Source organism: Thunnus albacares, chromosome 13 (assembly GCF_914725855.1).
Source record: "Thunnus albacares chromosome 13, fThuAlb1.1, whole genome shotgun sequence".
In the NCBI taxonomy this organism is placed as follows: Eukaryota; Metazoa; Chordata; class Actinopteri; order Scombriformes; family Scombridae; genus Thunnus; species Thunnus albacares.
The window spans coordinates 22,313-47,023 of record NC_058118.1 but is presented as its reverse complement, the minus strand read 5'-3'; the positions used below and the strand labels follow the sequence as shown (position 1 = coordinate 47,023).

Sequence of the window (24,711 nt, the reverse complement as noted above, 5' to 3'; positions counted from 1 at the left end):
TTCAGAATAATAATAAAAAACAGACACACACCAATATCAGCACACCTGCAGTGATGGTATGGTAACTGGGGAGTACAGACGTCAATTGAACATTCAGTTTCAATGAATGCAACAAGTATTTTATATTTAACTGTGGTGTTCGAGTTGGGTTTTCCATATCAGGCACTGTCTCTCATTCCAAGGTTTTACAGAGATATTTCATATTCAGAATCTGCTTGTTGTATCAGTTGCAATATACATAATGAATTTACCCTTTGAAATAAATGTGCTGAATGAGTTAATTAGTGTGTGTGGCTAATCAATGATGTAATGGTGTAATTATACGGTGGTCCCAGTCTCCTCTGCTGCAGTCCCTTCACATTAATCAGATTTCTCTTCTGTGTCTTTACATACATAAAAGTGTTGTCATAATGTGTTTCATTTATTCTCTTCTTTTAATGCTTCTTTTATACAGACAAGTGACAAATTAAAAGAAAAACTGGTACAGGTCTGAATGCTTGACCCCTACAGTAAGAGGATCTGGTGGCTCTGTTATGCTGTGGGGGGCATTTTGCTGGCATGGTTTGGGTCCACTTGTCCCTTTAGAGGGAAGGCTCACTGCAAATCAATACAAAGTTGTTCTGTTCACCTTTATCCTATGATGAAACATTTCTATCCTGAGGGAGTGGTCTCTTCCAGGAGGACACTGCCCCCATCCATGGGGCACGAAGGGTTTGATGAGTATGAAAATGATGTGAATCATATGCTATGGCCTTTGCAGTCACCAGATCTCAACCAAAATGAATATCTATGGGAGGTTTTGGACCGACGTCTTAGACAGTGCTCTCCAGTTGAAACTTTAAAATCCTGTTTCAGAATTACATACTCTAATAATGACAAAATAAAAAAATAATCAGAGAATCATCTTTTCGCTTGACACTACTACCAGATACTCTCATAATGGCCACATTGAATACATTAGTGTGTGTTGGAGAAGGTTTTCATCACCTGCATATGGTCCAATTGCTACAGCAGTGTCTAATGATAATAATAATAATAATGATAATAGTAGTAGTAGTAGTAAACTTCACTTTGCATTTTGTGTATATGAGAGTTTCACTGGAAACAACAATATGTTCAGAAGTTCAAATAGGATTTTTTTCTCTGACATTGTCTTTTCCCTCTGTAACACTGCTGCAACATTTCCCTCCGTTTCAACCTATTTTATCTAAGCATACAGGCTGCCTGATGGTAGGACAGTCCATTGATTCTCAGAGGCCACAGCTTCATGTTGAGGGCTGGCTGTTTCTAAAGAGAATAACATCTGTCAACTAGGACACTTCAACAAGCTTTGACACGCAAAGCATCTGCACTTCTCTGAATGAATCCTACAATAGCAAAAAAAAAAAGGGCCTTGGCAAATCCATTCCAGTCCTGATTCGATTTAACTCAACAACCCACTTAATCTCCAGACAGAGGGAAAGAGTGATTTACCACTTAATGGCAGAGAACAGAAACACCTCCTGAGCCGTGATGAAAGTCAGTCGTACTTATCACATTATTGAATACATTATCGCATGCTTAAGAAAGTATTCATCACCTGCCAAGAGTCCTGCTATCAAACCAACTATGGCAGTGTCTCAACCTCTCAGTTGTAGCAGTGGTGTGATCTAATACTGTAAATGTTACCCTGCACCCACACAACTTTAAAACTACACAACTGGTCCTTTACTTTCCTAAATGGAGAGATACTGATAATATTCCATAAGTGAGATATATGTATGTGAGATATTTGAAGTTGCTGGTCACTTCTGTTTTTTCCACACTGTCCCTTTGTGGTTGTATTACTTGTTTATTATAGATATGAGTAAAACATCTGATATGTGACTAATATTTGCTTTTTAACCACATAACTTAAACAAACATTTTTAATAAGGATTTTTTAAAGTAACCAAGATATCAACTGCGCAGGGCATTTTACAGTGTAAAAATAAACTCGTCAGTGCTGTCTGGTGGGCAAACTATGAAATGGAGACAAAGTTTTTAAATGACCACAAAAATATCTGACATTTTTGTATTGACATTTATTCAGCAGATGTATGCCAATACTGATATATGTGTGTTCACTTGAAATCGGCCAATAACATTGCCCATGCTGATGTATTGTTTAAGCTTTAGATATGAGTCTGTCATGTTATACAATCCCGTTATGTCATGTGGTCATTAGTGGACTAATTCTTGTGCTTATTTAAAATTGTAATATTTGCCACAGATAGGTAGACATTATGTTTGTCTGGTAAAAATATTGTTTAAAAAGCAGACATAATTTCATTTCTGGAAATGACCATTATCTGGGAAATTTCTGAAAAATATATGTATCAAATCCCACAGTAACAACTGACAATTATTTTCATTATCAGTTGTCATCTGTGAATATTTGTTTTCATTGACTTAACATTTAGTCTACTAAATGTAAATATCTCATAGCCTAATGTGCCATCTACATGCTGCTTATTTTGTCCCACCCAAAGTGCTATATTCAGTTTACTTTTCAGTTTAATTATATAAAAACAGAAAAAGCACCAAATCCTCACAATTACAGCAACAGTAAGTAATAGAAACATTGAGAGAGCAGAGAGTGTATGGATTTTACTTTTCAGCCATTTTTGGTTGAAGAGAAACTGAGTGTACTAATACTGAATGATGGTCATTCATTGATAAAAAAAAAAGCAGTAATGGAACCTCTACTCTCGTACTTAACCTGATCTACTCAAGACCAAGAACACTGTCAACTTTAAAAGCTAATTGAACCAATCAAAGTGAAGTAGCCTAGGAGCAGAGGGGGTTTTTGAATGGAGGCCATTCTGCAGACGCTTCGAGGTAAACAGCTACTAGCTCTCCTCCTCCACCTACGCAACAATCTGGAAACAATTCTGCAGCCCCCAATTTCCATTACCCTGCTGTTTGTCTGGACAAAGTAGCAAGGGCAGCAAGGTCAAAAAGAGTAATCCAAATAAACAACAATGAAGACAAAATCAACTACAATAGTACTGCTACTATTACTAATATTAATTTAATATGGGTTTGTTTTTATGGGAGACTTAGGCTCTGTGTCCAAATAGGACACTTTACTTCATTAATATCAATAAGCGGAAGGGTCATATTTGGGAATCCAAAATATCCAATAGCTAAAAGTACCTTGAGTTAGTAGGTTGGGGAGTGTCAGTCCCAACTTTAGAACCCCTATATTTTTGGTTTAGGAGTAATTCACAGAAGATTTTAGAGGTAGCACTAGCTCCTCAGTCTAAGGCATACACACATTCAGTCAGCTGTTGCAGATAATGCACCTCAATGTGTCTGCAATTTGGAAAAATGCAACAATAATGAACCTTTCAAAGCATGTTTTGATGGCAGATGAGTTAATAAGGATACAGTCAGTACAACAACTCACAGCAATCCAAAAACATCAGAAACGGTGGTTTATTTATCCATAGCAACAGGGTCAACTCCTGCCTCTTCTTTTTGCTTAGAAGTTATATCGGTTCCTTAGTAAAAGTCATTCTCATTAGCTTTGTGAATTGGTCTTAAAATTAAACTCTTTGCCAGGAACCTTTAGCAACAGGACTCCTACTGGTAAATAAGACCCACAATAATTATAGCCCCAAACCTGCTTTGAAGAATGACTTAGGTCCTTGCTTCCTGTGTCCCAGCAAGCTTGAGCTCTGATGCCCTCTAGTTGTCATTCTTGAGTACATAGATCATTAAAAAGCAATTTTCCTGCTCCATGGCAACTGCACCATTCCTGATTAACTCCCTCAATCTTATGAGACAATGAAGAAGTAACAGTGTGTAATTTTATCACACATCTATAAAAAAAAGGGTGATAATTCTATTTTATGTTTAGTGTTGAGGCCATAGTGGGTAGTGGTGGTGTACTGTACTGATATTTTGCCCACCTCATGTATGTTAATGGAGTGGACAAAATATTAGGAACACCATTCAATATAATGCACCTAAGTACACCACCACCACCAAGTAGAATTATCACCTCTCTGACAATGTCAACAAAAACTGAAAATGTGTAATTTTCGTAAATGTAGCATTTATGGCAGAGCTGTTGTATTGGATTGCATTAAATTGCACAGGTGAACCTAATAAAGTGGCCTGTGAGTGTTATATTATACCTACACACTTCAAATGATTTTAGTATTGGCCCTATGTACACAGACCTGCTGTAAGCCTGCTGCATACAGTATATGCTTGTATATTAGCATACACTGAGGAAGCCAAATTGTTTCCACATGTTTTTTCATTCTTCTAAATAATGATAGCTTGTCAACTGTTGGCTTAACACATAACTGTCCACAGAAGTTCTTCTTAAGTCTATGTACTTTATGTTGCAGGGAAAAATAAGTTTCTGAGGTTTGACCAGTTGTTGACTAAAAGGTGTCCATCAGAGTCACAGAAATACATCTATTACATCTCTAATGCCAAGATCATCCCAGCTGACACAACTGTGACTAACACCATGCTTGTTTTATTGTGACCATTGTGAACTGTGTACTGACAGATGAGTTCTGGGGTCTTACCTGAGAGGTGGCCAGCAGATGGACTGGACTTGGGGCTGGAGTCTGGTTTAGTTCACAACTGAGGCCCAGAGAGGTGAGGATCTCTGTCAAGACTTCATAACGCAGTGCGTTACTGACCTTTAGTTCATCAAAGCCTTCACATGACAAATTCTGGGAGTCAGGAGCAATTTCCAGGTGGACCTGCAGACAGGAAATATATGGAATAACATGTCTAACATGTATTGAAACACTGACTTGAGTTACTTACTTGATAGTCCCATTTAAAATTTGAAGTTTTTCAATTGTAAATATTAACAAACATTTAATCAATCTACACTTGCAATTTAAACATACATTCTCAATATATTCAAAAATCTGCTTCTCAGGCAATGCTCACAGTCTGTGGATGCCCTTCAACAAACTCCACCTACTACAATCAAACCGTAACAGCTGAACTGAACATTTTTTTTGGTTTACTGGGCTATTTGAAAATGCTTCAAGTTATGAGACTGAGTACTGCCTAGGTTTTTAGACAATAGAGCGCTTTACACATTTGTTTCCTGTTGACTTGCAATTATCTAATATTAATCCAATGATCATGATCAGAACAAAACTGAAAACACTATCAAGGCACTATCAAGGCCACATATGCATATCAACTGAAAACAACTAGCAATAATTTTACTACTGAGGACTGGGTATCAAACCTTCAATACTTTGTTGGTACCAAGCACAGTGTGTTTAATAAAGCAGCATTACCAGTTAAACCAGGCAAATAGTTCTGTTTCATAAACAAGGTTTAAATAAATCTGACCTATGATGGAAAAATCTTCCTCCAGACCAGCCTGGGCCGTTTCCCAAAAGCATCTTAAGGCTAAAAAGATCCATCTTACAAACCTTCTGAAACTTAATGACAATTAAATCTAGAAGCACATGGATTTACAGTACATAAAAGACATAAAAAAATATTATTTTGAAAGTTTTATATTAGAAATAGGAAGAGAGGAACACAAATCTTAATATTGTTGATAAAAGGACACAATATTTAAAAGCGTACTCCACCAATTTAGCATTGTACTCCTATAAAATTGCCGGACTCATGATAGACAGTTTTTAAAAAAGGATCAAAACCGATGCAGCAGAACCTGAGATATCATCTTTTTTTATAGAGTTGCAAAGTGGGAGGAGCTACTTCAGGTGTAAAAATCAGAGGTAAAAATCCTGTTCATTTTTCAAGGGCAAAAATGAAACTGCTGGCTAATGGCAAGATGACCATCAGCCAGCAGGAGGGGTAAAACTGGAGGGGGGTGCACCTTGGATGTTGAGCCCTCTGGAGGTGTCATGGACCTATAAACAAATCAAGGAAGGAGGGTGTCCACCTGATGACTCCGGTGAAGCTTCTACCCCTACCCCCACTGCTGGTTAGGATTTACCTTCCGCATAAACAGGACTGAATCACTGACATAAGAAACCTTGACTTGACTGTTCCCACTGAAGTTCTGTTGCTGCTGGTTATAATTTAAAGTCCATATAGACAGGACTGAATCATTGACAGAAGAAACCTGGAGTTCTGTTGGCGTTTATGGGTTTATGACCTATACTGCAACCAGCCACCAGGGGGTGATTGACTTCACTTCTGGGTAACTGTCATGTTGTCCAGCTTTATATACTGCACAGTTTATGGGAATGACCATCATTCAGTGTAGCATGAACAGTGATTTAAAGCTGGTAGTCAAAGCTAACCAGCCATGATGAGCTGTTGTCAGACTCTGTGTCTGTGATGGAAACACACAGAGACGTTGGAGCTTAGACAGCCACTAGAAGCACATTCACCCTTTGTAAAAGTGTCTGTGTGGTGCCTGTGTTGTACATGGGCTAGCAGCTTTACTACAAGAAGTTCTCCAGTGTGTGTATGTCAGTATGTGGGTGTCAGTGTCAGTGCATAGCGGTAGCCCTGTTGTTGATCACATTTAACATTACTGTGCGTCAGCCCTGAATATCTTGTTATGGTTGTTAGAATAAAGCACAGTTATCAGTGGGCCCATGTGTTGTGTTTACTGCCACAGAAGACGTATAAAATCCTCCTTCATGTACAGCATTCTCACTCGAACGTTGCTTATCAGGCTTGCTAACACTACCAGATGATAGCATTAACTGGGACTATAGTTAGGGAGTGTGTAATGTTATTTCTACAGCTCACATATGAGACAGACTTTGGAATCTAGCCTATTACGTCACACAGGGAGGGGCCAGAGAGTTCAGCTGAAGTGAATTTTCAAATCCAAGCAGACACATACTTACGAGCTAATTTTGAGCAGAAAAAGCTGTTGTTACATGCAACGAGAGCCTGTAAAATGTCATGCAATCCTGCCACTGCAGCATGCAAATCGCCAACGGTCAACAGGAATAAAAGGCTATAATTCTTCAATGCTATGACTAATTTCAACCAAAACCGGGTCACGTGCACATATAAGCATTGAATGAGCCTGTAAACTTTCAAGCAATTTCACCACTGGGTGGCACTACAGTTAACAATATTTAAATAACTGCCTGCCAAGATGCCAACACACCTAAAATTTCTTCTAAAATGTTACCTTTTCTAGTAATTATGATTGCTGTTAATTATAATTGGCTGGTAAGCAAGGGTACTAATTTATAGACGAAAACAAATTCTATAATAGGTATTGGACTAAATGAATTTATATTTATTATTATATTTATTAATTAATGATAGTGTATGATATAATAGTGGTAACAATAGCCTGTCACCAATGACTATTTTGTTTTCAAGTATTCACTTATCTAGTTTATCCATTTACCAGTACTCTTGTTTCTATCTATAAATGTGCAAAAATTATTTCATGTAGGAGAATTTTCCAACCACTCTTTATGTCAACAGATTCAAAACACAAACATGCCATCTTTAATGATGTAGTAAACTGATCCAGTGACTAAGAATAAATGCTGCTGCAGAATTAAGACAAACAACGAGAGGGAGGGGGGCATGGGGCGTGTCTGAAGTGGCTTTCGCTCTAATTTACTTCTCTCAAAGTATGTTTTTTTAGTGCCCAAAAGTCATAATTATGTGATGATCAGACTTTAGCTAAGAGGATTAGTAAAAGGCACTGTGTCTCAACTTTAAACTTTTGAGACATACTTCTGATATAATTTCTTAGATGGAAATCATATATTTGTTTCCAATGCACCTACTATAACTGTACTGTAACATGTACTAAAATGCAAGTTGCAGTATTTACCATTAATGTTTTGTCAATTAGGCAGAATTAGTATAATACTAGTATACACTAACAACAGAGATCACATTTTAAGCCATTTATCACTGTTGCACTGGTGACACATTCCTTGCCCTGAAGACTATGGTTATAGTAGTCTGTTTAGAAATGGCTCCAAAGACTAATAACAGAGATTTAGACTTTAGTCTTTAGAGCCGTCTCTAAAGAACTTACTGTAACCATATGCTTCGGGGCAAAGGAACATGTCACCTAGTGCAAGGGTGTGGCATTGACATGTACAGAGGAATAAGATATATCAGGCTTTGAATACACACACATTACTTGTTAGTCGATCAGTTCATTGTTGGTCTGGCCCTGCCGATGAGATTTGTTGACAATGAAGAAAAATATAGATAATCGCAAGCCAAATTCTTTAAGGGAAATGCACTCCAAATCTAGAAATGCATTAGTGATTAGCTTTGTAGCATTTTTCTTGTTGCATGTGCTTTTGCTTTTTGTGTGTGTTTTGGTATTTGTTGCATTTGTAGATTCGTAGCGTGTTCCCCCTAATGTTTGTTCTCTCACTCTTGTGTGTGCTTTGTCCTTAGGGGCCACCCAGGAGTCCTAATCTTTTTTTGACTTCCTCTTTAATCACATTGTTCCTGATTTAAATAAAATGTTAGACATGTAACATTTGAAAAATCTGCCTTTTCCAGTTAGATGAATGAATGTGTTTTTATATTTATAGTAATTTATCAAAAAAGGTATCATTTTGGTATTGGTACAGAAACTCCACAATTTTATCAGCACTAGCAACATTTCAAACAATATTCAGCCCTATAAACTACTACAATCATTTCTTTATACAATGTCATATGTCTTTACCTGACAGACAACAGCTTCCCCGCCGTCCTCTCCATGGGTCACCCTGACGATAACCATATCCCTCTGATGAGGGACGTCTCCTTTCAGTTCCCCCCAGAGCTCAACTTCCCCTCCTCCCTGAATATCTCTGACGTAGACCTTCCCACTAGCCAACACACTCAATTCCAGCTCTGTGCTGTCTTCCCTAGTGAAGCTCAGTCTATGGATATGCCCATGTTGTCTCTCCCTGACCTCCAGAGAGAGGCCTGCAGGGCACAGGGTGGAGGCTATCCCCAGGACCTTGCCACCCTGGCTAAGGTAGTTGAGAAAGCAGGTCTGAAGTTGGGGGGTAAGGGCTTGCTCCTCTGCCAGTACCAAGAGCTTGGTGTTGTCCAGCCAAGGATCACTCAGAACCTGCTGTGGTAGGAGGTGGTATATTATGTAGTTTTCCATGTTTATACACTCTGATAAAACCTGACGAACTGACTGAAAACGTTCCTGGCAACCACCTGTGTACACCAGAATATTTGGCGATTTGCCATTAAAGTCAAATCCACCACTTTGACCAAGAAAACCTTTGGTATCATGCTGAAGTTCATCCAGAGTCTCATCCCCACTATCCAGCCCTACTGAGTTATCATAAGGAAGGTCCAGAATGTTCTCAGCTGAAGCATATTTGACAGAGAGGATGGTGCTTTTTTCTAGCTCCAAACATTCGTCGCAGCTGGACAGATGGAGGTGGTGTCTATGGCCCTCCATGTGGTGATGATTCCCCAAGGAATTGTCTTCTGAGTAACCAAGAGGTCCCAGATCCTGGGTCCTACAGAGCGGCTCTGACCCTCGTCGCTCCTCTAACCTCTGCTTTGCCTCCGGGGTGAGGAGAAGACTGCCTTTATGGGACAGTAGGTGCTGACGGTCAGCTGACAGCCGACAAGGCAAAGGCTGACCTTTTTCAGCCTTGGTGCTGCAGAGCTGTACTGAAGTCACAATCCTTGGGCTTGGTGGACGCTGCTTCTCCAGCAGCTCACTGAGAGTGGATTCTTGGAGGAGGACAGCTATGGGAATGTCAAAAAATACAAAAATTTAGGAAAATGTGCACTCTGGTGACTTATGTTTTGGAGATAAGAAAAAATATGACAAGTATTTCTGTTAACAAGGCCTTTACAAACTGCAGGCAATTACAAATTAGGTATCAGTTAAAGCTGAATTAAGAGGGGTTTTGTTTGGCCAACTTGGAGCACAAGAACTTGCCTTACAAAGTTGTTAGCCAACAGTTGTTTACACATTCAGCAGATAGACTATTAGCATTCATTTGGAGCTGTAATGAAAGTCCATCATTCACAAATATTCTCTTTCATTTTATCTGACTGATAAATCCACAGTGTACATGAGCTAGTTGCTAACTGGGTCTGTCTGCTGCTTGGTGCTGGGCAGGTAGCATACAGTGGATTTTACAGTGTAGCTTTTTTCACTGAAAAAAGCATACTGCTGCTTGAAACCAGGATGACGAGAGCAGATGACAGTTTTGGGGCCATAAAACCAAACCAATGACCTTTACATTCTTTCACTTTACACATTTTGTTTGATCCATTGTTCATATAAAAATATTGATTAAATGCACTTTAACTAATTGTTGTCAAGGCCTTAATAACATACACTGTTATTCAAAAATGTAGATGAAATTAAGAGTACTATAAGCAACATGAGTTTAAGTCTATTATGCTTATTTTTGCTGAGGAACTGATAATTTTACTAAATTAACATTACAAAATGGAAGGTAATGCAACGCATTTAATCAAATGTGCATAGCAAGAGGTAAATTAACACATATAGAAGGTGTTTTGAGGTGGTGATATCAAAATACAATTGAATATAAAAATGGTAAATATGAAATGTAATTGAAGGCAACATACGGATTATCTTTGAAGGCACAAGTCCATTATCCAGCTGAAGGCGATCTTCTATAAAAGCCACCCCCAGCCGACTGAAGTTATCTACACTGGCCTGAGCCACTGCCCTGAATGGCTGGCCAGGACTACATGCCAGAGGAAGACAGCAGTCAGACCACTTCAGCACCTGCAGACAACAAACACTACTGGTTAGCTGACGACTTTGTACTGATCAAGGAAATACGTAGCTTAACAAGGCTACTCATGGTACTTACCGAGCCAGGGAAATGTAATTTAAATGTCTGTGTGTGTGTACTGTGTTTACAGCCGCAGCTACAGATGGGTGACAAATTAAAGGAAAATCCGGTAAAGGTCTGAATGCTTGACCCCTACAGTTAGGGGATCTGGTGGCTCTGTTATGCTTGGGGGGGCATTTTGCTGGCATGGTTTGGGTCCGCTTGTCCCTTTAGAGGGAAGGGTCACTGCAAATCAATATGAAGTTGTTCTGAGTCATCACCTTTATCGGATAATGAAACATTTCTATCCTGATGGGAGTGGTCATTTCCAGGATGACAGTGCCCCAATTCATAGGGCACAAGGGTTCACTGAATGGTTTGATGAGTATGAAAATGATGTGAATCATATGCTATTGCCTTTGCAGTCACCAGATCTCAACCCAATTGAACACCTAAGGGAGATGTTGGACTGACATGTTAGACAGCGCTCTCAACCATCATCATCAAAACACCAAATGAGGGGATATCTTTTTGAAGGTTGGTGTTCATCCATCCGAAGAGTTCCAGAGACTTGTAGAATTAATGCCATGGCTGAGGATCACCATTCTTCAAAAGCCTTTTCACCAATTATGACCAAATTTGAAAATGACAGCAGAACATGTGGAAAAATTTTCACTCACATCCACGCCACTTATTATGATATATAAAATTTTCACATTTGTGGCACCCCCTAGTGGCAGAATATCTGAAGACTGCACAGCAAAGCTTGGACCTAGCAATATGTGCACGAAGTTTGGTTACAATAGCTTATGCCAATTTTGACTTATGAGCATTTATGTAAACTTGAAGAGACAGGTTTCAAAATGTGTAATTTCAAAACGGTATGGAATATCAAAACTCCAAAAAAGTTCTTTTTTCTGACCAGAGATGCTATGTACCAAATTGGTGACGACCATTCAAAATTTGTAGGAAAAGTAGTGAAAAAAACAGATTTGGATGAAATTAAAAATGATGGAAAATCTATCTGCATTTTCAGCAAATGGGTGTGGCTTATATGGATGGATTTTTCTAGAACCACAGAATCCAGGAAAAAAAGGATTATGTTTCTAAGACTTACAGTTCAAAAGTTACAGGCCAAAATATGAAGCTTGTTGTTATAGGCCAATCAGTATAATCTTTTTCTGTCTGAGTCAAGCAGCAACCTCCAGGGCTGAAAAATGAAGCCAATGCAGAAGTGCCAAAAACCTGCATTCTACCTAATAGCCATCAAGGGGTGACTCCTCTGCCAAAAGAAGTCCGATTGTATGGAAGTCTAAGAGAAAATGACGCTTCTTCTCTCTTGATTATTACCTCAGTAAACTGTTTTCTAATGAGTTTATGATCTCAATTGCTAGTTTAAAGTCTTCTTCAATATAGCATGATGTTCATTTTGTAAATTATGGTCCAATTTAATTTAAATTTGACGATAAAGCAGGATATGCTTTAGGGCGCGGCTACGTTGTGATTAACAAGGCACTACCACGACGACAACATTGCTTACGTAATGTAATATTGCGTAGAGGCGTAGCTGCAGCTATTTCACAGTGTGTTTTCAGTTCACTAAAGTTAACTGAACATTGTGATCACCTAAAAAAGTCTTGTTCAGGGTTTGGTTTTAATAAAAGACCCATCAATGAGTCGGAAGATCAGTTTTTCTGGTGAGTGCATTTTGTTTTAACAGTTTTAGGCCTGTTTTTCGCTAGCAAAAATTAGCATTAGCATTAGCATGATCACTGTTAACCATAGATTGTAAATGCACCATGCTAACAGAGCTAGCAGCTAGCGCTATGGTCAGCTCCACCCTCTTGTCCAAATATGGTCACTTCTGGCCCCAAAAATCAAACATGGCGACGGCCAAATCCAAGATGGCGATGGTCAAATCGCTACACTCGAGGCTTCAAAACGGCAGTTCACAAACCAATGGGTGATGTCACGGTGACTACATCCATATTTTTTACAGTCTATATTCTGAGTAGTAGGTGAGATTTCCAACCTTCCCAAGTTTGGGAACTGTAGCTCAACATGGTTTCTGAGACACAGATATTTTAGGGCATAAGAAGATGACTAACTAGAATGTGCATTTCCAGAAGAAAAGGCATGTGAGAGCTGGAAGCTTTTAGCTGCTGCTGCCCCCAGTTGCTGCTGATGCCAGCTGCTGCTGCCACTACAAGGTTCTTCTCCAGCAGCAAATTTTTTTTTTTAATTTTGTAGCACCACCTACAGGTGAAATTGTATCAAATGCTACAGACTTGTTTGGCATCCCAATCTTTACAACTTTGCTGAATTTGGTTACCATGGGATATTACATTTAAGGGATATGGTAGTATGATATAAGTAGTATGGTGGTGTTTGGCTACAAGTTGGGGTTATTGGTTCTATGCTTCAATATGTTGTGCACACTCATAAAGACAACAGAAATATCATGTTATAATATTACAGTGGCACCCCCTGCAGGTAGAAGTGTCTCAAATGTGCAGTGTGGCAATATGTACAACATTCCCAAATTTAGTTGCAATCCAATTCAGTGTTCAAGAGCTATGACTCGTTAGTGCATAAGGCCATGCCTTCTTAAGTTTGGTAACCAATTAGAGACAAACAGTAAGTGATACCCAAAAATGAACACATAACATTTTTTTCAGGGTCATCTAAACATGGTATGTACCAAGTTTGATAAAGATTAGATAAAATATGTGCCAACAAAAGCAAAAAATGTGTTAACCAAAAAACCCCAAATGGTGGAAACTTTTTGTAGGCGGAAATGTGCATGGCCTATATCAGTCTAATCGGCACCATCCAAGGAACATAGTGTGCAAATATTGTTTTGATAGGCCTGACGGTTCATGAGTTATTAGCCAAAACATAAAACACATGATAACTGACCACATGGTGGCGCTATCGGTAGCATGTTTTAATATATTAAGCATTTCTATACAGGACACCTGTTCATAAGGTATGAATACTTCAGCACTTTTAGTTTTTTGAATTATTTAAAATTATTCCCCACATAGACTTTCCATTATAAATTTTAATACTTTAAAAACAGTGCTGGTGGGCAGCTCTCACACAATAAAGAATGTAGAATAACATATTGTGAATGCTAGAAGCATTCACACACCTAGAAAAGGCAATTTCAGAAGAAATTGCATGCCATACCAATGCTGGGGGCTGAAAGGCTGGCACTAAACTGGAATGCTGGCTTTAATTTGGATTAAGAAGCTGAAAGCGTATGAATGATATGGAAAAGTGGGAAATGGGTGGGTCAAATTAGGAAATCTCTATCAGCTGTGCCGAATATTTTCAAAAAGTATGAATCAGTAGATAAGAGTTGAAAATGCACGAAAAATAAGCTGAAGCAATATTGTAAGCTATGACAGAAGTTCAAATGGGAGTTTTAGAGTTAGGACTTAAATTAGCTTAAGTGCGCTGAGATGAAGTTGAGGTTTCCTTTAATTGTCTTTGTTGGAATTCGGATAAAACATCAGCTGAGGTCTAAGCCCTGACAAGAGTTGAACAATAAGAATTTTTATTTTGAAAAACTAGGTCCATCCAGAGGAGAGAGAGAGAGAGAGAGAGAGAGAGAGAGAGAGAGAGAGAGAGAGAGAGAGAGAGAGAGAGAGAGAGAGAGAGAGAGAGAGAGAGAGAGAGAGAGAGAGAGAGAGCTTTTGGGTCTTTTCATACATGACAACATATGGAGAAAAAAAAAAGTTTCCACTGTATAAGAAGTTAAACAGAAAGTAGTATTTGGGTGGAATAAACCTTTGACACAGGTCTAAAAATAGCTTCACAGCACTCTATGGTTGCTATGGTGAGCCACTTTGTTCCCCATTTGCAGAGCCACAGCTGTGTCTTACATTTTTTCAGTGCACCCACAGAACAGACAGGTAGCTGACTGTGAGGACATTTTGAGTCTTCCTCCAGAATCACTGACTCTACCTTTAACCATCATCACCCCAGGGTTCTGTGAGCTCACCTCTAGTTTTCATACTTGATACAGACATTACAGATGATTATAAAATTAATATTCCAAATACTATTATGGCTATTAAAGTTTTCAGATGATACTACACATTCTTGTCTTTGCTTGGCACTGAAAATTATTTTAGTATTTCAGCGGTATTTTACAGATTGATTAGTGATGTGAAAACAATTCATTTATTACTATTCTACTAAGAGGAAATTAAAGTTGCAAGCAGTGTTGGTCGGGACCTCGCGCTCTGGCCCGTCAGGATCAGATCATTTTGCTTTTTAAAAATGAGGGATATTTCTTACAAGTGTGCTGTGCTTTTATTTTGAAAGTTTGATTAACATGTGTACTGTCAGGTGTGTAGAGACGATAAGTAAGTGCAGCTGGACACAAAAAAATACTCATATATTTGAATGGATAGTGTGAGCGAACCCACACCTTTTTGAACATTTACTACTTCCACATAGTTTTAGATACAGACTTCATTTGAACTTTAATTGAGTCACGAGACTTTGACCTACAAATCTTGAATTAACATGTTTTTTCTATCTTTTACTGTTTTTGAGATATTAGAGTTTGAGTTTCAAAGTCTTTTCTTGCTCCTCCTGTGATTTTATAATAAGTGTGTATTGTGGAATGTTTCACAGCACTGAGGGAGTGACATCACCAGGAGCAATTGGAGAGGAGAATTTTAGAGCACGCTTCTTGTGAAATCTCCTCATAAATCCCATTACTTTGGCCAAATCTTACATTAAAAATCATATTTTTGTAGGAAATTTCGTGGCGAATCCATTGATACAGGTTTGAAAGTGGTCAGACTTATAGTTGAGACGTCAGAAGCCTCTGTTTGACACAAAGTTCATGCCTCCCCATTGTTTTACATTGTAAGGGTGATGTGGCACTGCAACTTTGAGGGTTTATAAAATCCAAACCATTTGAGTTATTACAAAGTTTTTAACAACTTTTTTTCAGCATAGTGTCATAAGTCATCTATATAAGTTTGAAGCTAATACCATTAACGCCATTGGAGGAGATAGAGTTTGTTCAGGGGCCAAAATCGGGGCAAAGTCTTATTTTGAAAGGCTAATTGCGGACTTCTTGTTGGATTTAGGTCAAGGGTGTCAGTGTGTGATTTGTAGGTCTCGATCAGACGAATAATTGAGTTTTGGTTTGATCTCTCTACGACATTCTTATGGGCTGTGACGGCCATTTTAGTTACACAGGTGGTGCTAGAGAGCACATTTTGGCACTTTAAGGATTAAGTTTTACATTTTATCAAATTTTTCACCAGACCTGATGTGCATGCCAAATTTGGTGAGTTTTTGAGCATGTTTAGGGGGTCAAATTTAGGTCTGAAGTGGCATAACAATAAAGAAAGAAAGAAAGAAAGAAAGAAAGAAAGAAAGAAAGAAAGAAACAAACAAACAAACAAACAAATTAAAGCTGCAATCAGTGTGAACGGGCCCTCGTGCCTCCGCACATGTCAGGGCACAGTGCAGTTGAAGGGCTTCTGTCACGGGCATGTAGATGTCTTCAGGCCCGGGCTGTTTTTAGACAGTGCAAGAAGGACATAAACATCACTTCCTGTGTCCACTATTTTGCCCACTGCTGGGGCTGCTTTGCTTCGTAGGAGGGCGCTATTCAGCCAGTTTGCATTACTGATAGAATATTGTCATGTACACGTGTTCAGGCTGGGACTCTTATCAAACATGTAGTTTGGTGCAGACTGGAGCATGTACAATGAAGTTATAGCAACTTCCTCTGTCATGGTGAAACATCAAATCTCAACGGTGTGAGGATGAGAATTTTCTGCAGGGTGAGACATGTCTGTCTTGCTCACACATGTGTCATCAAAATTAAGCAAGTTTTTAAAGTCTTTTCTTGCTCCTCCTGTGATTTGATAATGCTCCATACAACCCACACACCCGTTCTCCCCGCCATTCTCTCTCTCTCCCTCTCAGTTGGAGCAGAGAATGTCACTCTTCTTGTGAAATCTCCTCATAAATCCCATGTCTTTGGCCAAATCTTACATTAAAAATTACATTTCTTTGTAGGAAATTTCGTCACAAATCCATTAATACAAATTTGAAAGTGGTCAGACTTATAGTTTAGACGAATTAAGATGAATAATTGAGTTTTGGTTCAATCTCTCTACAACATTCCTACAGGCCGTGGCAGCAATATTAGTGACATAGACGGCACTCTCAAGCACATTTTGACACTTTGGGGGTTAATTTTTACATTTTATCAAATTTTTCACCAGACCTGATGTGCATGCCAAATTTGGTGAGTTTTTGAGTATGTTTAGGGGGTAAAATTTAGGGTTGAAGTGGTGTAATAATAAAGAAAGAAGAAGAAGAAACAAACGAACACAACAGATACAAGAGGGTCTTTGCACCTTTGAGGCTCAGGCCCTAACAAACAAACACATGAAAAACAATAGGGTCCTCGCTCTTAGGCAAGGACTACTGTTTTACAGTAAGCCTCTGCCTTTTGGACTCAGTCCCTAATAATTTGTGGTTTCCAGTGGCCTTTTAAGCTGCCAGTATACTTCTTCAACTTTGGAAATCCCCTACCTAATACCTTTCCATCGTCAGAATTGGGGGGTGAGAGGGGTGAGAGGCGGAGATGAGCCAGGGTTTGAACTCTCTCCAACTTGCCTTTTTCATTTCTTAAGAAACTATTTCTGAGAGTGCAGAGTGCAATACTATGAATACCCCCCAAGAGAAACTGTCGGCATTTCTCCCTCCTGTCTAGGACAACCGGCTTTTCAGAACAACCACAAAAATATTTGATTTCTGACATGGTCAGACAAAATGTTGCGAAATCTAGTTGTTTTCTAGCACAATCCAGCCCTTACATACATTATTTTTTCCCCAATCTATAATATACAGTGTTATGCAAAATTGAATCAGTGCATAGTACACAGTACACATGTCTGTCTGTTCAACTTAAAGCTACACGGGCTACACTGCTACGTTTCAGCTCAACGAATGTGGGTCAAACACTTCAATCAAGTTTTCCAACTGCATCACATGGATGTTGTCTTTAGTTAGTAGCATTAGATCAGACTCCTGTGATTTATTTGGAGAATATCACCTTCTGCCACTGAACAGATTTGTCAGTCCCAAAGGTTAAACTGAACAGATTACAGAGGTCTTTGGTTTATCAGTATGTCATATTGTTAAGTTTGATGGATTCGAAGCTGCTGCACTGAATACAGACTTGTTTTTTTTCCTTTTAAGACCAGTGTACCTGTGTAGGCTATGCACAAAATGTGTTAATACTGACTGCACTGTTGCTTATTAGCACTGTCTGATGTATATAGGTTTCTATGTTTGTTTTGTTTTGTTATGTATCCTATGTGAAACAGTGTATGCCTTGTAATACACAAGACGGCACAGACAAATTTCAGAGAAATCAGACAAAGTGGAATCACATCAAATTAAATTACAATGACTGGTCTGAGAAAATTATTTTTTTAGTAATGTGTGGTGCCTACTTTCTTGTTTGATGTGTGAGGAGATGGGTAGCCCACTCTGTGTCCTGTAGCTTCTATGATGAATGAAATATTCTCTATTCCTGGACCACAAACCACAGAGGACCCCAACAACACAGTCCATTTGCTGAGGTCATCACATGCCTGGGGACAGTGCAGACATCACAGAAAATGTTAACTACAAAGATTACAAGGCTGTTACACATTGATTAGTAGTTAGTGACAGGAGCCAAAGGGACAACATGAAAAAGCCATGTAAAACTGTGTAAAAGCAAGGCTAGAGTAGACAGTGACACAATGACATCCAAGCTGCAGCCATTTAGAAGACAAATTAAGTGTTTCCACACACTTTGACACAGAACAACACCTGAGTGGTTTTAGCCTCACAAAGCAAACACTGGAAAGGCTTTGTTGTATGTGAATCAGAGCTGGCTTTTAAGTCTTTCTAATTATGCCCAAGTCAAGTGTAAAATCATTCAAGACAAGTGGTTTTGTGGTGCCAGTTGCCCCTGAAAGTGCTTGTTTTTAAACTATAGAAACACAGACATGGACATCCCCATTGCAATATCAATTAGTTACACCCATTGTGGCAGTGTTCAAAAGGACAAAACTACACACAATACAAAACTTTTTAATATTTGTTGCTGTGGGTCATCGGCTAAACTGATAAATCTTTTGCCTTCAAGTCTCAAATCAATTAACAAAATTGAACAAAATTACTGTCCACAAAAAGGGGAATGAACACCCAAAAAAGTCACAAAATCTCATATTAGCTATGTTTGAAAAAAGTCTTGTGATCTGACAGTGATGTGACACAAGACAGGTGCCCTTATACACAGGCAGACAGGCAATGTCCACAAAAAAGGAAAAAAAAAATTCCACAAAAAGTCGAAGAAAATGTCTTATCAGCCATGTCTGGAAAAAAAGCCTTGTGAACACCACAACCTTTTCTCAGTGAGTAGCTGTTGTCTGATGACTAGTGATCTCAGCGGATTTAGTCAATAGACTTTAAGGGGATGAACACATGAGGTGACTCTTTTTGCTGATTTTTAAATATGGAATGCTGCTATTGGAGCCCAGAGCATGGGTCCCACAGCGGTCCTAAATGACTTTATAAGAAATTGTATTTTACTTATCTAATTGCACTGCTTTAATTTTAGTCTGCAACCTGAAGGGGGAATGAGTAGTGAGACAACTTACTATCGGTAGATATAACACGTTACTCAACTAGTAGGTATTATAATGAGCAAGTTTTACTTTTACTTGAGTCATTACCCATGAATTCATATGAACAGGGTTGCGAGCTCTCCGGGTTTTGATGAGAATGCAGGATGACCATTGCTCCACCCAGCTAAATCTTTGTAAGGTTCTGGAAGCATCAACGACCCCAAGCTTGATAAAAGAGATTTCCACACACATTGATCTATGCAGTATTCCACTCTGTTGGTGAGAGACACCCATTTTCAGGCTCTGTCTCACTCTGCCCAAACTAATCTCACACCAAATAAGAAGAAACCATAAGGTCACTCCTTGATGTCAAAATCTAGCTGTAAGGGTTTTGCAGAAACATCATTATGGATGTTCTATTTGTTGCCCACAACTGTTTTTATGTTGAATTCAGCTGTTTGAGTTTCCAATTCAAGGACATGGTGTGTGAATTAATTATTTAAATCTCTAAACACAACCACTCAGGATCACTCAGGAGGATGTAACAAATTGATGTTCTGTGTTTTTCTGCACATCAGGTACAATACTATTACACACAGATTTCAAGTGAAATTATGTGGAATAAAGAGTGCTGAGCTCCATCAGAGCTGTGAGGACATTTTCCTATAAGTAAAAGTTCTTAAATGCTCTGTCTCATATTTGCAGTGACATTAGTGGCCTCATTGTGTACATAAAAGCATATCCTATTGATGAACACACACTAGAGGATTTAAATAAATAACCAAAATATGGCAACAGATAGTTTTAATGCAAACACATTTTTAGGCCAATGTAACGTGGACAGGAATGAATGTTTCATAGGCTAAATCATTAATTCAGCTAATAAACTTAGTCTCTGCCACTGTCAGCATATTAACAGCAATGTTTATAAAAATAAATTTGATGTGCATTACTATATTTTAGAACTTCACAGCGCTCAGCTTTGTTCCTCAAAAAAAAAAAAGTCAGTTCAACCATTTCTCTCTCTTAGCTCTATAGAAATCTCATTGTGCAGTTCCATTTTTATTTTTCCAGGTTTTGGGATATTTATCTCTGAGATTTCTCCCTTCTCAGTACAAAGGAAGTGAATGTAATTTAACGTGTGCTGCATACAGTAGTGAAAAAGCATTTTAAATAATTCAGCAGCAACATGTATTTCCAGAATCAGTGGCCTGAATGGGTAATCCACAGACAACACTCACCTTCATGGGGACGGTTTTCTATTATAGAAGTAATCCCTATCACAATACCCTACCGCCCACAGTGAGGTTTGTGAAAATTACATTCACCTCCGTTGTAGTGAGATGGAGGCAGAATTGTCAGAGAGGGCTATCTCAAAACCTGGTCAAATAACCCACAGGCAACCCTGATATGAACTGTTTACGAATTAAACGTTTTGACAGCTCTGTTTTTAGAGGCTAATAGAGCAACATGAGAAATGTAAACAAGGCTGTGAAAGGCCCAGACAGTCTAGTCACCAGATTGTATGAATATGATACCATGTCATATAAATTAACGATATCTCAGTTGTCCAACCTGAGGCTCCGTGACATAGACGGACTTGTCTCCCAGCTGGAGGAAGACGACGTCCTCGGGTGGAGGCGGTCTGGGCTGCCGCCTGCTTGTGTGACGTCCTGTCGACGGTGCTGTGGCTGGCGCTGGCGCTGAAGCCGAGCTGCAGCAGAGGCGGCTGAAGCTGAGACTGCTGCGGCTGCTGCTGGTCTGTCTGGACAGACTGTTGCGAATCAGCACAGAGTAGCACTTATGGAAGCGCACCCACATGTAGACGTAACACAATGTTATTAACATCTTCACCAGCCTACGCGAAGGTGGCCATCGTTGCCGCTCTTCTCGACATTCTCCACAAGCGGACACCGAACTACTGTCGACCTTAGCTGTCAAGCTAACCTTTATAGCTTCTTCTTCTTTATTTTTATGGGAGGGGGGTTAATAACAGACGTTCAGGTGCATTACTGCCACCCGTGCGTCTTTTTCTTCTTCTTCTTCTTCTTCCTCTTCCTCCTCCTCGACTTCTTCTTCTTCTTCTCGTTAGGCAGACTAAACGCTGCAATGGCGTATTACTGCCCTCTGCTGTTATTAGGGACCGAGCCCAAAAGGCAGGCCTAAGGGCGAGGACCCTATTGTTTTTCGTGTGTTTGTTTCTTTGTTTCTTTCTTTCTTTATTAAAGCCCGAGCCCAAAGGGCGAAGGCCCTATTGTATTTCGTGTGTTTGTTTCTTTATTACTAACCTGCGTAAAAAAAACAGCATAGACCTGCTTAAGCTGGTTGCTGGTTTTAGCTAGTCTTAGGCTGGTTTAGTTAGCTGGTAAGGCGGGTCTTGCTGGTTTGTCAGTATAGTCAAGCTGGTGTCTGCTGGTCAAGCTGATTGGCCTGCCGGCTGGCTGGACTGACCAGCAAAACTCAGCTGGTAAACTGGTCAAGCTTTTATGTATAAACTCATATACTGAGTTTTCCCCTCAAACCTATAAGTGTGAATTCATAATAACCTATAGACCTGGTTTGTTCTGTTCTTTCTCTCAATAAAAGATTTTTTAAATTAAATTAATTTATTTTACTTGTAATGTAATGTAATTAATACATTTAAAATAATTATTTTAAATTGAATAACATAAATAATAAATCAATCAATAATAAATTAAATAAATCAATCATATCATTTTAAATTAGCTAAATTGAGCAATCAATGAATACATTCATATAATCAAACAATTTAACAGTTTACAATAATTCAGGTGGCATATTCCACGCTCCACAGTTTATGTGCAGGAACTGTGGTTTTGATAAACCAATGCAGTGATAATGTTATTTAACAAGGCAATATGCTGTGGCTGTGGCTCAGTGTTATGCATCATGGCTAAAAAAACCAACAAAAAAAACAATACAGTATATGAAACGTTACAGGGCTTTTAATTTGAAGCGAGGGCTTTTAATTTGAATCTGATACAGTATGTGGCATTCGGCCGTTGTAACACCATCACTCAGTCACGTGGCATTCAGTCAACCAATGGTGTAACTCGGGCTGGCCCCGCTGTTGCCAGGCTAAAATCATCTCTGTGTTTAGGACATGCATAGTGCGACATCTAGTGACGACGGTTGGCGGGCTTTCACTTTATTCACCAAGAGCAAATTCACTCACACTAAGCGCCAGCTGCTACTGCGGCAAGTAACTTATATCTGCCAATGTGAAGTTCCTTTAATAAACCGTCCTACACATATAATATCGATGTATTGTTTATATAAAGAAGGTAAAATCACATGCAGACTGATCCTCGAGAATTATGGCAATTTACAGTTTACTAACGTTAATTTGAACTCAGCTGTGTTCAGTGAATGTTTTGGCTAACTGTTAGCTAGTACAAATTAACCTAGCTGACATACTATTGCACTCGACTTTATGCAGCCTCTCCCAAAATCAAAGGCAGTAATGTTATACCCTCTGTAAAACAGCAAGTTGTCTTTTTTGTTGTATGGATTAAACAAATGAGATACAACATGTTAGCTAAATTTGTCAGTCTTAGTGGTGCTGGTACGGAGATTACCTTTGGCCAGAGCTAGGTAAAATGTCTTCCCCAGTTTCTAGTCTTTATGCTAAACTAAGCTAAGCTAACCTGCTGGCTCCAATACAATTAACGCACAGACATGAGAGTGGTATATGTCTTCTCAACTAACTGGTGAATAAGCATACCCCCCCCCCCCCCCCCCCCCCCCCCCCCCCCAAATGTCAAACTATTCCCTTTATTGTGTTATTAAATGAATTTGAAGGACACAAACAAAAAAAATTTAAAAAGTAATTTTCTGATCAAGTTCAAATTTGAATGTAAATTACAATTTACAGTTTTGGACCTGGGAACCATAGTTTATATTCTAGACTAGGTAAACTAATTTGCATGATGAATGACTATACATACTGTACAAGTGTGCACCCTTGTTTTGCCATACCATTATATTTAACATGTGTCTGTCAGTTTCTGCGGGCCCACTGGCAGTCAGACCCCTGCTATGCCTTTTATGGAGTGGATGGCACCACCTGCCCCATATTGCCTCAGCCAGATAGAAGACTTTTGTCCCCATCCTCTTGGAAGGAGCCCCTCTGTACTGCCATGGCACCAGAACAGTCCAATACAGAGAAGGTATCTTTACAACAGGTCTATATTTTTGTGTATTACTGTTGTATGGAGCCAAAATAATTAAATTAACAATCATGAAAAGAAGCTACTTTTTATAATGATTGATATATGATCATATCTCTAACAAAATTATTTCTATCAGGTTTACATACTAACACTGTGTTTCATACTATGATTGTACACAGGCTGAGATATGTACAACTCCGAGGCCACTGTATGAGGTCATCAGCAACAACAGCAGTCCTGCAATAAGATTCATAACCAGCAGGTAAACTCTGCCAAGTGTCATTTAGTTTATTTTCTGGATTTTCAGGGCACTGGCTAAAATGGCATATTCACAAAAACACATTTTTATAAACATGATGGCTGTTTAGGTGGTTTTTTGTTGTTTTTGGGTGATACTATGTAAATACTAAACTCTAATATTTTAGTATTAAAATGTTCAGGGTCTCTCCATATTTATTTCTCAGAACCTTAAAGAATATAGTTTAATATATTGTACTTTTTAGAACTTTCTATCATAGTGTACAGAATCTTGAAAACAGTTCAGGAATGGCAATCCACTCCTCTATAGACCTGCTGTATTTAACTGGCTACATCCTAAAAAGATTGATTTTGGACTTTTAAAATCTCCAACCGCTAGGTGCTGCTTTATCCCGGTGCCTTGACTGGGACTGCTGGCCAGTGTTTTGAAGCCATGGTAGAGAGAGGGGGGTCCTCAAGGGGAGCTGGTCCAGTGGACTGACCTCAGTGCGTATCTGACCATCCTTGGCAACAACCTGACTCGCACCACCTTGCAGCACCACCTCCACAGGTTGGCACCACTGTCGAATACCAATAGTTTATTTAATTGAATTAAAAAATGTATACGTTTGTTTTGGAAAGTAATGTCTTTGTACAGAAGCAATATTTTAATAGTTAATTGGATAACTTGGTTTGGATCATTTCATGTGTATCAGCCTGGCTAGTCTGTGATCACTACTAAAGGGACAAGAAGGGTTAAAAGAACAATGCTGGAAGATGCTCAACAATTACTAGTGTCCTTTCTTGAACCTGACATGTTCTCACACATAGACATTTTGGAGC

At 39.0% G+C, this 24,711-nt stretch overlaps 1 protein-coding gene and 1 long non-coding RNA gene across 4 annotated transcripts in view; one reads left to right on the top strand and one right to left on the bottom strand.

The window, feature by feature from the left end:
- The window catches only part of hlcs (holocarboxylase synthetase (biotin-(proprionyl-CoA-carboxylase (ATP-hydrolysing)) ligase)), a 49,662-nt gene extending 28,170 nt beyond the window's left edge, over nucleotides 1-21,492 (bottom strand). The window contains exons 1-5 of one of the 3 annotated variants that reach the window (XR_006406744.1): nucleotides 21,014-21,492; nucleotides 18,275-18,415; nucleotides 10,558-10,720; nucleotides 8,666-9,699; nucleotides 4,569-4,748 (exon numbers count right to left, since the gene is read on the bottom strand). Coding sequence is in view for 2 of the 3 variants with exons in the window: in XM_044370200.1 (XP_044226135.1) it covers nucleotides 4,569-4,748; nucleotides 8,666-9,699; nucleotides 10,558-10,720; nucleotides 18,275-18,415; nucleotides 21,014-21,286 (1,791 nt within the window). In the remaining variant the exon portion in view is untranslated. The remainder of the gene's footprint in view (nucleotides 1-4,568; nucleotides 4,749-8,665; nucleotides 9,700-10,557; nucleotides 10,721-18,274; nucleotides 18,416-21,013) is intronic. The other 2 variants (XM_044370200.1, XM_044370201.1) reach the window with 2 other exon arrangements.
- A 1,735-nt stretch (nucleotides 21,493-23,227) lies between these two features.
- LOC122996114 lies at nucleotides 23,228-24,430 on the top strand. Its single transcript, XR_006406932.1, has 3 exons — nucleotides 23,228-23,628; nucleotides 23,811-23,893; nucleotides 24,269-24,430. It is a non-coding gene; the product is annotated as an uncharacterized LOC122996114 (long non-coding RNA).
- The last annotated feature ends 281 nt before the right edge of the window (nucleotides 24,431-24,711 follow it).